General features: G+C 43.5%; 2 protein-coding genes across 2 annotated transcripts in view; both read right to left on the bottom strand.

Moving 5' to 3' along the window:
• Positions 1-12,514, bottom strand: part of GRIN3A (glutamate ionotropic receptor NMDA type subunit 3A) — a 469,331-nt gene that overhangs the window by 38,110 nt on the left and 418,707 nt on the right. The gene's annotated exons all lie outside the window — the stretch shown is intronic.
• On the bottom strand, positions 7,401-9,937 carry LOC137551685 (uncharacterized). The gene is made up of 3 exons (XM_068271356.1): positions 9,726-9,937; positions 9,499-9,600; positions 7,401-8,288 (listed from the first exon to the last, which is right to left on the bottom strand). Exons 1-3 carry the CDS (start codon positions 9,920-9,922, stop codon positions 7,418-7,420), a joined length of 1,170 nt encoding a protein of 389 aa, XP_068127457.1. The 5' UTR covers positions 9,923-9,937; the 3' UTR covers positions 7,401-7,417.

Raw genomic sequence — 12,514 nt, 5'->3', positions numbered from 1 at the left:
CAACGCAGAAAATCAGTCCCAGAAGGCAAAGAGGCAACTTCCGCTTTGTCACTTCCTTTCTAGGGCCAGATAGGAGCGTGGATGGACGTGAGCAGGAGCTGTGTCGCAGCAGAAAAAGAAATGGGCCCCAAAATCAACATAGACATCGAGGACCTTATTGTAAAGGTGCAGGAGCATCCTGCACTGTATGACAAGGCCAACGAGGACTATAAAAAGACCAATAAAAAGAACAAAATCTGGAGAGTAATCAGCATGGAGCTGTTCGTTGAAGATTGGCCACTTTGGTCAGAGGAACAGAAGGAGGACACAGGTTTGTCACTGTTACTACAGTCTGTAATGTCTTTTTTTATCAGTAGATTTGTATGTTCTGTTTGGGCGTGTCAGGTAGATTAAAGATAGATGTAATTGAAAGTGATTATGCAGATTTGTACACTGACCATATACTGCATGCCCACATGTGAAATGGAACTGTGATGCTCCATATGTTGCAGTTGGTTCCCAGTAATGTTCCCCAATCTTTCCCCACTTTTCTCGGGATCATCTGCACTCCACAGCGGGGGTCACGTGGTGTAGTGATGTCATCTGAACAGGTTTGCGCTTGCTCAGTGCAGACCCGATGACGTCCCTACACAGCGAAGGTCGGGGGGATCTTGTATTGGCCGAAAGCAGGTAGTGTGTGTTTGTGGGTGGGGGGGGGGGTGTTTGGCAGCAGCAGCAGTACCACAACTACCACAGATTGTGATTGGTTTCATGCTGAAATCGATTCACAATCTTGTGTTCAGTAAAATATGTTCCATCTTCAATCTGATTCAATCAGAGGGATCTATCCGTTTGTGATGGCAAATCTACTGGTGTATGGCTAGCTTTAGTGTTAGCAGAATGATGGTGGGGCATTTGTAGTGTAGCATTTTAAAAGTACACTCAAATAAGTTATCAGACATTTTGTATTAAAATCGGCACTACTTACTTGGGCTTCCTTCAACCCCCAGCTCCCTGCATGTCCCTTGCCGCAGATGTCCCCGCAGCCGTTACCGCATCTCCGACACAGACTGCACAGGCACTGAAGTAATGCACCTGCACAGCCAGGTCCGACCCACGTGATGTCATTGACAGCGCCATTTGCGCAGGCACAATACAGGGCAATCCAGAGGTATCCCTGACGTCATTGCCGGGGAGCAGGTCGGAGCTGCGGTTAACGGCTGCGGGGAGAGCTGCGGCGAGGGACATGCTGGGAGCTTGCAGTGCCTATTTTACTAGAAAATGTCTGATAACTCTTAACAAATTGAATTATCATTGAATGATCATAATGTTGTTGAACACCTACATTTTATATTTATATATATATATCTATTATTTTTTTTTGCAGTTGCAGAGATGAAGAATAAGTGGCGACATGTGCGCGATAATTTTGCAAAAGAGGTCAAACTTGAGCGAAAAGAGCAGCGTAGTGGCTCCGGTCGTTCCAAACGACAACCGTATAAACACACAGCAATTATGGCTTTCCTCAGGCCTTGTCTGGAAATGAGGCTGTAAGTGTATACCAATTTTTTTTTTTTGTTCCCCAGTTTTTATTAAACAATCCTTAAATGTTTTATTTTCTTTTATTTATAGTACACAGGATAACATTACATTCTCTTCTGATGATGATTCCATCCTATCTATGGATACATCGGAGAAAAGTAGGCGTACCGAAGAATTGGATACTGAAGTTGATTTAACACAGGAACTTATAGAGGACACTGAAGGCACCTCGGATAGTGCTGGTAGGAAAACATCCAGAAAAACTACAGACAGCAGGGGTAAAAAAATGACCAAAAAAAGCAAAGAGGAAGATCTCATGACGTCGCTGAAAACATGCATGACTGTAATTAAGGGCAAGGAACAGCCCATGTCGGAAGCACAATCTTTAGCACAAAGTTTGATACCTCTACTTGAAAGAGTGCCCGCTTCGAATATGTTTGGTGTAAGACATGCATTGTTAGATGCAATTTATGCACACATCCCTTCTGCCTCTGGTGGTGTTCATCATGTTGCTGAACTATTAACTATTAACTTCAAGATGGCGCCGGACTCGGACGCCTCGGCCACAGGGCTCCGGCCTTTTTTGTTTTTTTAGGAGGAAATCTCTCCTCCACTCACCTCTGAGCTTCACCTCTTGCTGAGGTAGGAGGCGGAGGACATGGGTACTGCCGGTCCGGCTCTGCATCGGCCACGGATCGGCATATTGAGTCGGGAAGCCCACGTGCAGGGCACAGGCATGGAGGCATGACGCCGGCAGCATGCTAGCTGATCGGGCGGACAGCTGATCGGGGCCCACGTGCCCGGTTTGGTACTTCATCGCCGCTGCCCGGACTGCTGAGGGGAAGGGAACTGTGTAGCCAGCCTGCCGCTGCTGGAGCCTTACACCACACTGGGGCCACACTAGCAGCTCTCCTCCGCTGCTGCCAGCTGATCGGGCGGACAGCTGATCGGGGCCCACGTGCTCGGTTTGGTACTTCATCGCCGCTGCCCGGACTGCTGAGGGGAAGGGAACTGTGTAGCCAGCCTGCCGCTGCTGGAGCCTCACACCACACTGGGGCCACACTAGCAGCTCTCCTCCGCTGCTGCCAGCTGATCGGGCGGACAGCTGATCGGGGCCCACGTGCTCGGTTTGGTACTTCATCGCCGCTGCCCGGACTGCTGAGGGGAAGGGAACTGTGTAGCCAGCCTGCCGCTGCTGGAGCCTCACACCACACTGGAGCCACACTAGCAGCTCTCCTCCGCTGCTGCCAGCTGATCGGGCGGACAGCTGATCGGGGCCCACGTGCTCGGTTTGGTACTTCATCGCCGCTGCCCGGACTGCTGAGGGGAAGGGAACTGTGTAGCCAGCCTGCCGCTGCTGGAGCCTCACACCACACTGGAGCCACACTAGCAGCTCTCCTCCGCTGCTGCCGGATCCGCTGCTGCATCTGCCTTTTTACGCGGACACTGGAGGCCACTGATTGCTGCCCCGAGCCAGCCACTGCCACAACAGGTTTCAGAGACCGCAGGACCCCACACCTAAGCAGGCTCACGGGCGAGCTTGCCGACACAGAGCTCAGTGTCCATAGTCACCGCTTCCTGGGGGACCTCCCACGTGGAAGAGATCCCCAGCTGAGCTCCAGAGAGGGTCTCCACCACCATCTGCAGCCTCCAGCCTGCTCAGCCACCCAGTGCCTAACTCTGCCACTGCTGAGGACCGAGCCAGCCTGCACCACCACCCAGCCCTGAAGATCAGCTGCCAACCTGCCAACATCAGGGGAACCGGACCACAGGCATGGACACTTCTCGGTCTGATTGTCGGACCCAGGGCTGTTATTACATCTGCAGCCCTAAAAGGACTCTGCCTCTGTCTCTCTCCTCTTGCCTGTCTCTTTCTTCCTCAGTCTCTCTTTAGCTATCCCTTCTCTCTATCTCTCTCTCTTTCCTATCCACTCTTTTCCAGGACACACTGCGGGGCACCTGGAACTGCTACGGAGCTGAGTGAGCGCCGCCCGTAGATGGCAGGCGGCTCCTCTCACGTAGCACCCCAGACTCCCCCACGCGTCCCTCACTACACTTATGTGCTGTATGTATGTATGAAGGTATATGCTTACTTGTATACTTTACTGTACTTGAATGTATATGTTGGATCGCATGTATGTGTGTTTGTACCATCTCCGACCCTGTATGAGCCAAAAATAATTCCGGGTACAACCCCCGTTGTACTTGGCGAAATAAAATGATTCTGATTCTGATTCTGATTCTGATTCTGATTCTGAAGTTCCCTCTACTGCCTGTTTACCTCCTCCTACTATTATTTATCGTGAGCAACCTGTAGTACGTTCAAGTACTCCTATACAACATGCAGTGCCACATAGTGGCAATGTTGGTCAGTCTATGCATGCTCAGTATTTACAAAAGTATTCTTTGAAACCAGCTCATCCAAATGTGCCTACACATGCTGAGGTACAACGTACCTATCAGCAATATCATCTACAGTCTTCAGATAACAACCCACAGCAGACCCAGCTTAAAAAACAACCACAAAGTGGTACAGTGCGTCCTCAATCCTTTCCACCCCGACGTAGTGATAGTCAAAGTGGGGATTCAAATTTTCAGTACATGAGCAGTTCATATTCTTTCCCTGATATTATTGAACGTCCCCAAACATATGAGACTGATACTAATATGCCTTCATTTCTGCAAGAGCTAAGGTCTGGCTGCCCAAGTCCACAAAATTTACCAAATCGAAGTGTTCAAAGAAACACAACCCCCCCAACTGATTACACCCAGGCCCAACAGGGTTTTCAACAACAAGACAGCAATGCGGGTGACAGTAGTGCCTCAGAAGGCAATTATTTCACTGATCTTTAAAATTTCAAATGTTTTAGGGGTTGACTAACTTTTGTTCATTTTACCTACAGTGGAGAGTTAGAATATGTTAAAAAAGTTGTTAGTGGTATGTGCACCAATTTCAACTTATTGATAAATACCTACTTTTCATGTACACCCCGATAACATGATAATTTGTTCTTGGAACTTATACATACATCTAGTGTTTGTGTATCCGGAGAGCTGTAGTTGTGAAAAACTTTTGTTCATACGTTGACCTTCCTCCAGCCACATACACCCGGATCACTTCCATGCCACCATCCACCAGTGCCCGCATGTACGAGAACCGGTTCACTGCTCTTCCATCAGTCTGAGGCACTGTAGTGTAAGAGAAGTGAGCTATTTACGTATCTCAACAGCAGCGGCTGAAGAAATAGAGGGCACACTTACCAAGCCTACTCTGCCTCCAATGACGTTTGTGGCGATAGCCGGTTCTCGTAGATGCAGGCAGTGGTGGTTGGTGGCGTGTGAGCCATCCACGTGTATGAGGCAAGTGGAAGCACAATATATATACAAGAGCTTTTCTTTACTTCACCTGTTTCCCTTTACACTAGATCACCTATATTGCTGTTATGTACATCGTCCATCCCTATTTTTGGTGTGTCACTGTACAGTTATGTATGCTGAGGTTTTGTGTTTTTACACATATGGAAAGATATATTTAGTACGTTGAGGTAAAAAAGACCAGCACTGTCCTGCATTTATGTGAGCGTTATCCTGGATACACACGTTGCGCTGTGCCGTGAGAATCGCAGTATCTATTCCGTCGATTCGATTAATTCCAACATGTTCGACCGTGTTTCGATGGATACAGCCGTCGATTTTACATATGAAGTATGCTTAATCGACGACTTTATCTATCGAAACACGCTTGAATATGTTCGAAATAATCGAATCGATGGAATAGATACTGCGATTCGCACGGGAAACCACAACGTGTGTATCCAACATTCCACTTTTTTTTGTTACATGTGGCAGAGACTAATGTCTCCCGTTCTCTACCCAAGCGGTATGCTTCTGAAGTTAGGTGGCTTCACAGTCCCCCAAACTGTTCAAAACTCTATGTAGGCAGTAAGATCCAGTTCACATTTGCGTTTTATGTCAGTGAATGTGGTTTTGGATTAACTTGATCCGGATGGTATGTGGCCTGTTCACATACTGAAAACTGAGCAGATCATTCAATGATTGCATCCGTTTTCAGTAGACAAATTCATATCGTTAATTGTACAACAGGCAACGGAAGATGCTTCCTCGTCTTACACAGAGAGAACAAAGCGCATGGTATGTGAAAAATAGGGACTGTAGCAGTTTCAGGATTTGGGGGACTAGAACATATCGCTAACAATGATTTTTGGTGAATAGATCCATTTGTTGAAAACACTTACTATTTAAAAACTGCAAATGTGAACTGGGCCTTACCGTAGCAAAAATATTTTAGACAGGTCATGATAACACCTTACCTGGTCTTTCAAACCTGTAGTGGTTTTTTTTTTGTTTTTCAGTGCATTTGGATACAGCAATGTTAGAATCACACATGTCGGTTGATAATAAACATAGCTGCAGTGTGTTGTGGTTTAAAACTACATAGCAACCCCTTCACCGTCCGCCATTTGCTTCATATTCTTGCAGATGTACCGGTAACTTGCTTGTACCTCCACGGCCTGTGTGCGTAGTATGTCCTTCCCTCTTCACTTTTGGATGGCATGTAGCGATTGTCTCAGAAGCACGGTGCCTTATCTGCGCTTTGTGTGCGCTCCATTACACCAAACGTCAATTGATTGTCATGTGAGGCTTGATGAACTGGAGCGGACACGAATCACGGATTAGTCAGAGGGGTCAGCGTGCCCCGGAGCCGATCACTATTTGCCTGCCAGAAGTGAAGAGGGAAGGACGTACTTCGCACGCAGGGTGTATTTTGTCCGGGTCAAGGTCCAATCAAGTTGCTGGAACGCCGACATGAATATGACACAAACAGCAAAGGAAGGAGCAGGAGGATGTGTCGCTATGTAATTTAAGAGACCCCCCCCCCCCCCCCAACACACACTATAGCTATATTTATGTTAATTTGTGGTATTGGTATGCTTTTATTGCTCTTTTCATTTAAAAGGTAGAGGGTACTCAATAAAAATGCCTACCTTGAATACTGAAAAATGTGTATATGTAGCACTTTCTCCCAAAAATTTTTGGCGTTATGCTAATTTGACATTGTGGTGTTATTTTTGTTATTGTGCTGTTTTTTGCAGTTGATGTTTGCATTTTAATAATGTTCGATACCTTACAGTACGTTACTGTACACTTTTGCACTGTTGCAGACACTATTTCAGTGTTTATTTCTCTAAATAAAAAAAAAAAATTGCAAATTTTAACAAGCAAATAAAGAAAGGTTATGTTTACCCAAGTGTATTGTTTTTTTATATCCAATTGTTTACTTACAAATTGGAGAACAACATGTTAGATTTCCTTTTCGATCGTTTTCCGAGCATTTTAGGATCGATTTCCTATTACAGTGCACGGAAATCTATCGGAAAATGCTCAGAAAAAGATCGCAAAGCAAATTGGACATGTTGAAAATAATCGATATGACAGTGAATAGACCAGAAAATCTCCTAGTGTGTACCCAGCATAATGCTGTGTACACACGTTTCGATTTCCCCACTCGATTCGCATTATCGAATGGAGAAGTCGATTATTTAAAACATGCTTAATTGGATTTCTATCATTCCTGACGTTGCTTTTGTATACTTATCATGCAAAATCGACGGCAGGACCGTTAGAAATAAAATCGAGCATGCTTGAAATAATCCAATTGACTCATTTGTTCACGCAAATGTAGCGGGGAAAATCAACGTGTGTGCGCAGCATAAAAATACAATATCACACATATGTACAACTTTTTCATACATGTTGTTGGTAGTAAGTAAGGAGGAAAAGTACAGAAAAATAAATGTAACTTCTTTTATTTCATATAATAACCAGAAATTTATTTTTTTATTGAAAAAAAAGCCATGTAAACGTTTCCTGAACTTTAGTCCTTGTACTGCCAACTACGTGGGTCATCATTGATGAAATAGAATAACAGCTCATCCCTCAAGTTCAGTGCTGAAGATGATCCTCTGGGGATTGGTCCTGCAATTTGTACCAACGGATGTTCAATAATCTCAGGCACAATCCCACCTTCCATGTCCCGCAAGTAGTTGTGCAGCACACATGCAGCTTTGACAACATGCACAGCGTTTTCTGGATGTAACTGCATGCTGGTGTGAAATACACGCCATTTATTGGAGAGTATACCAAAAGTGCACTCGACAACACGACGTGCATGGGTCAGTCTGTTATTGAAAGCAGTCTTGTGCAAGTTCATTTTTTTTTGAGAATATGGCCGCATGACATTCACACTCAACCCAAATCCTTCGTCAGCAACAAAAGTGAAAGGCTTCGGTTCGGTTCTTCCGGGCCAAGGTCTCGCTGGCGGAAGGTCCAACTTTCCGTCATTCAGACGTACACCCAGTTTACATCTTTCAAATATGCTTGCATCATTGCTGCTGCCGTAGTTTCCAACATCTATATATGTAAAGCGGTAGTCTGCATCTACGACAGCAAGCAGTGTTATCGAAAAGTATTTTTTGTAATTATGGTACTTACTACCACTGCAAGGGGGGCAAATCAACCGGACATGCTTCCCATCGATTGCCCCAATGCAATTTGGGAAGCCGTGTTTAAGCCAGAAGTTATCGGCAATTTCTTGCCACTTTTGACTAGACGGGAATTTCAAGTGCCTTGGTTGTAAGACTGCCCAAATTATACGACAGGTGGAATTCACAATGCCTTGAATAGTTGAAATCCCCAATCTAAATTGATAGTGCAAAGAGGTGTAGCTGTTGCCAGTTGCCAAGAATCTAAAAATGAAATTAAAATACAAATCAACTCCAATTGCCCAAAAACAAATGTTACCAATACTAAAGTTTACTGTCATGTACTATGTAGAGCACTGCTAACCACAGTTATGTGCTATACATAGTACATAACGGTTGTATGGGTTGAAGGTAAGTAACCAAAATCAAAAATACAACACACCCACAAGGGTTATGTACTATGTAGAGCACTGCCGACCACAGCTGTGCTATCCACAGTACATAACACTGGAGCACTCCTAACACACGGTTCTATGGGTTGAAGGTAAGTAAAAAAACAATCAAAAATACAACACACCCACAAATGTCATGTACTATGTAGAGCACTGCTAACCACAGTTAGGTGCTATACATAGTACATAACGGTTGTATGGGTTGAAGGTAAGTAACCAAAATCAAAAATACAACACACCCACAAGGGTTATGTACTATGTAGAGCACTGCCGACCACAGCTGTGCTATCCACAGTACATAACACTGGAGCACTCCTAACACACGGTTCTATGGGTTGAAGGTAAGTAAAAAAACAATCAAAAATACAACACACCCACAAATGTCATGTACTATGTAGAGCACTGCTAACCACAGTTATGTGCTATACATAGTACATAACGGTTGTATGGGTTGAAGGTAAGTAACCAAAATCAAAAATACAACACACCCACAAGGGTTATGTACTATGTAGAGCACTGCCGACCACAGCTGTGCTATCCATAGTACAAAACACTGGAGCACTACTAATACACACACACACACAGTTCAATGGTTTGAAGCAAAAAAAAAAACAATACCATGTACATGTATGGAAATGAACACTTGCTTAAAGTGAACCTAAGGTCTGGCCAAAAAAAAAGAGATGAACTCACCCGGGGCTTCCCTCAGCCCCCCCCCCCCAGCCGATCGTTGCCCTCGCAGCCCCGCTCCGATGGCCATGGACCCGCCGGCGAACACTTCCGGTTTGGCCGTCACCAGCAGACAGAAATTGGAAAGCGAGTGAGTGTTCGCGTTCCCAGCCTGTATATCGCCGCATATGCTGCTATTGCGGCCTCCTGGCGGGTCCTGGACCATAGGAGCGGGGCTGCGAGGACAACAATCGGCTGCAGGGGGCTGAGGGAAGCCCCGTGTGAGTTCATCTCATTTTTTTGGGCCAGACTTTAGGTTCACTTTAACATACAATAACACATTACATACTCACCGCAATGTGATGACTAATCTCTCAACCGGTGATATTGGGTTCCGGAATGTAGTAGTCTGCTTTAATAGGTCACTGTGGCACATATCCAGAAGTGCATCAAAACTGTAATATAAAATGAAATTACAAAAATTATATAAACCTTTTTAACACACTACACACACACACACACACACACACACACACGCACACGCACACAGGCACATTACATTTTATGACATTAGGCTTACCTGGGTATTGTCATCCTGGTATAGTTGAAAAATTTTTCTGGATGGCTCCTGAGGTCAGCATACAGCACTCTGAAAGCACCCTTCTGTTGTCGCTCCATCAACAATGGATGCACCCAGTACCTCCTCCTTTGAGCTTTTCTTCTTAATTGCATAATAGCAATTATAAGGATTAAAGCTAAACCAACTTCAGCATACATTATCAGAAAGTACAAACTAACACAGCTGAAAGAACTGATTACTCCTCTACTACAAACCCACAAATGACTAGGCAAGTAACTCTGCTTTATATACACTTCTCTACAACCAATCACTGGCATTCAAAATAATTAACCAATCATGTCACCAGAAAATGCATTTGTTAAAGTTAAAAAAACAAACCAAGATTTGTTTATTTTTTAAACCAATCACTGCCAGGCTAGTGTTTCTAGGCACCATACACTGAATGATATTCAAACAACCAATCATTTCTCTTTAATTTGCATTTCACACTATTCAAAATAGTAAAAAAAAAAAAAAACGCTGCGTTTTCATACTTGCGTTAACGCATTGAAAACGCACTAAAACGCATTCACTTGCGTTGAAAACGCAGCAAAACGCACAACAAAAAGTAGTAAAACGCAAACAGCAAAAAGGAGACTTTCAGCTTTTCTCAACGCACCCTGTGATGTGAAAGAGCCCTAAGTCCTTTAAGAATATGTTTTGTTTCTGCCTTTACAAACAAAATGATGAGTGATATGCAATAACAAAAGTAGAAATAACATGAAAATGTGTCAAACCACATTTCTCGTAAAGTAATTGCTTGTGAATATGTACCCTTAAATAAACATTAATATGTTCATTTACAATGCAGAAATGTACACACACTTAAAACTCTCACTGGGATTGCATGGTAATTAAATTAAGCAGGGACACTCATTTACTTTGTCTATAACCATTTACTAGTCTCATTTAAAGTGGACCTTAGAGACCGTAGTAATGACTTGCATCTATGCAGATCATTTTATTTATTTATTTTTTGCTCCAAAGAAAAACAATGAAAAATATAATATCCTGAGAGGTTCTTGTAAGACAGATTCCATTCATCTATAAATAAATGAAAGTAAACTATTCCTGCCCTGCATTAATTATGGATTGCCACCTTGTTTTACAGGACTGCAAGGCAGTGGTGGTCATTTGCAGTCCATCCTAAGTGCAGCAATAAATAACAGGCACTATTACTGTCCTCTACACTGTGATCTATTTTCATTTCCTTGTTTAATTCAAAGAAATGATTGTTATATTTGCAGAAGCGAACATTTCTCATAGTTAGGAGGAGTCTACGACCAGCTGAAATATGAAAGTATTACATCATTTTGTAAAACACATAGATCGCATTTACGCCTTGCAAAACAGATACTCCACTGCCCTTAACCTTGTTAGGAGGAAATGTAGTTTAAAATATCAAATTAAGCAGGTTGGTGAACTGATGAAGTGAAGGCTCAAAACAACTTCCTGAGACTCCATTCATCTTTGTTACCGCGTGAGCAATCCTCACACACTGAGTCACAAGACAGATTTCATTTGTCTATCATGTTCTCGGGGGATATTATTTCCCAATGTAAAAGAGAATAAGGTCCCAGATTTTCTTTTTTTCTTTTTTTTATATAGTGCATCCATTTTAAGCCTTTCTACCTACGATGCTACAAGAGCAAAACTGGGAATCTAGTTTGAAAAATCATATTGTAGTAAAGATAAAATTATATTCAAACCTCAGTGGAATCATGGGATTTGTAATTCTATCTAGCCTATTTCACTTTGACCTAATTATATGAAATTCTATAAAGATCTTTTTCTGGTACCTGAAATGAGAGCATTGATTTATGCTGCACATTAAACACTGGAAGTTTAACTCTGTGGTAGCTCCCCGAAGGTGAACTCTAATCTGTTATGTAAGTCTTAACATTCTCTGATGCACTTACTGGGACTTTCAAACAACCAATGTCTGTAAAATGGGTGCTGTGGAAATTTGTGCGCTGGTATTTTTCTATTGATAAACTTACATCTACACAAGCCCTTTCTCTACCAATGCCTAACCCTAACTGACTCCACCTCACCAATGCCTAACCCTAACAGCCCCTCACCAATGTCTTACTCTAACTAACCCTGCCCACTAATGCCTACCGATGCCTAAACCTAACCAATCCCCCCACTGATGCCTAACCCTAACTAATCCCTGCAGTAAACTCGCTGATAACTGCATCATCTTCACTGCTGTACATATTAAATATCAAGCCTGCTATGTTTTTTTTTTTTTGGGGGGGGGGCACCACAGGCACCAAAACTTTCCTTAATTGGTGATAATAACATGGGTGCCTCTGGTGCACCCAAACTTCTGCGACACCTCCTGCGTCTACATCACCTGTCACCTTGTGCGCACTGATAACTTTATAATGAAATTGGGATGCATCAACTGTAGACAAGCAAACATGTGTCCCTTGGATACAGCACAAGTAAGAGAGTGGGAAAGGTAAGAGCAGGCAGACTCTCAGACTAGGAAGATGGGTAGGTGGGGGAAGAATGTGGGCAAAGAAATGGAGGGGAAGCAAGCATAAAACTTGGATAGATGAATTTTTGAAAATCAATGTATTTTCAAAAATGTATCCACCCAAGTTCTATGCTTGCGTCCCCTCCACACACACTAGACAAAATGACCTATGGCTGCAAAGTTGTAGTAAAAATAACATAATTCATAAAATTGCTTATTTTTTTTCTGCGCTGCGAATAAGTCTAGGATGAACAAATCTCTGGGA

Source organism: Hyperolius riggenbachi, chromosome 1, assembly GCF_040937935.1.
Source record: "Hyperolius riggenbachi isolate aHypRig1 chromosome 1, aHypRig1.pri, whole genome shotgun sequence".
In the NCBI taxonomy this organism is placed as follows: domain Eukaryota; kingdom Metazoa; phylum Chordata; class Amphibia; order Anura; family Hyperoliidae; genus Hyperolius; species Hyperolius riggenbachi.
This window is presented reverse-complemented; position numbering and strand designations above follow the sequence as displayed.

Bases quoted from the DNA above. Each gene is read 5' to 3' on its own strand.
- LOC137551685 (XM_068271356.1), bottom strand. From the start codon at position 9,922: ATGTATGCTGAAGTTGGTTTAGCTTTAATCCTTATAATTGCTATTATG. The intron at 9,601-9,725 runs GTAAGCCTAATG...TTTATATTACAG, and splicing joins ACCAGGATGACAATACCCAG to TTTTGATGCACTTCTGGATA. The intron at 8,289-9,498 runs GTGAGTATGTAA...TTTCATTTTTAG, and splicing joins AGATTAGTCATCACATTGCG to ATTCTTGGCAACTGGCAACA.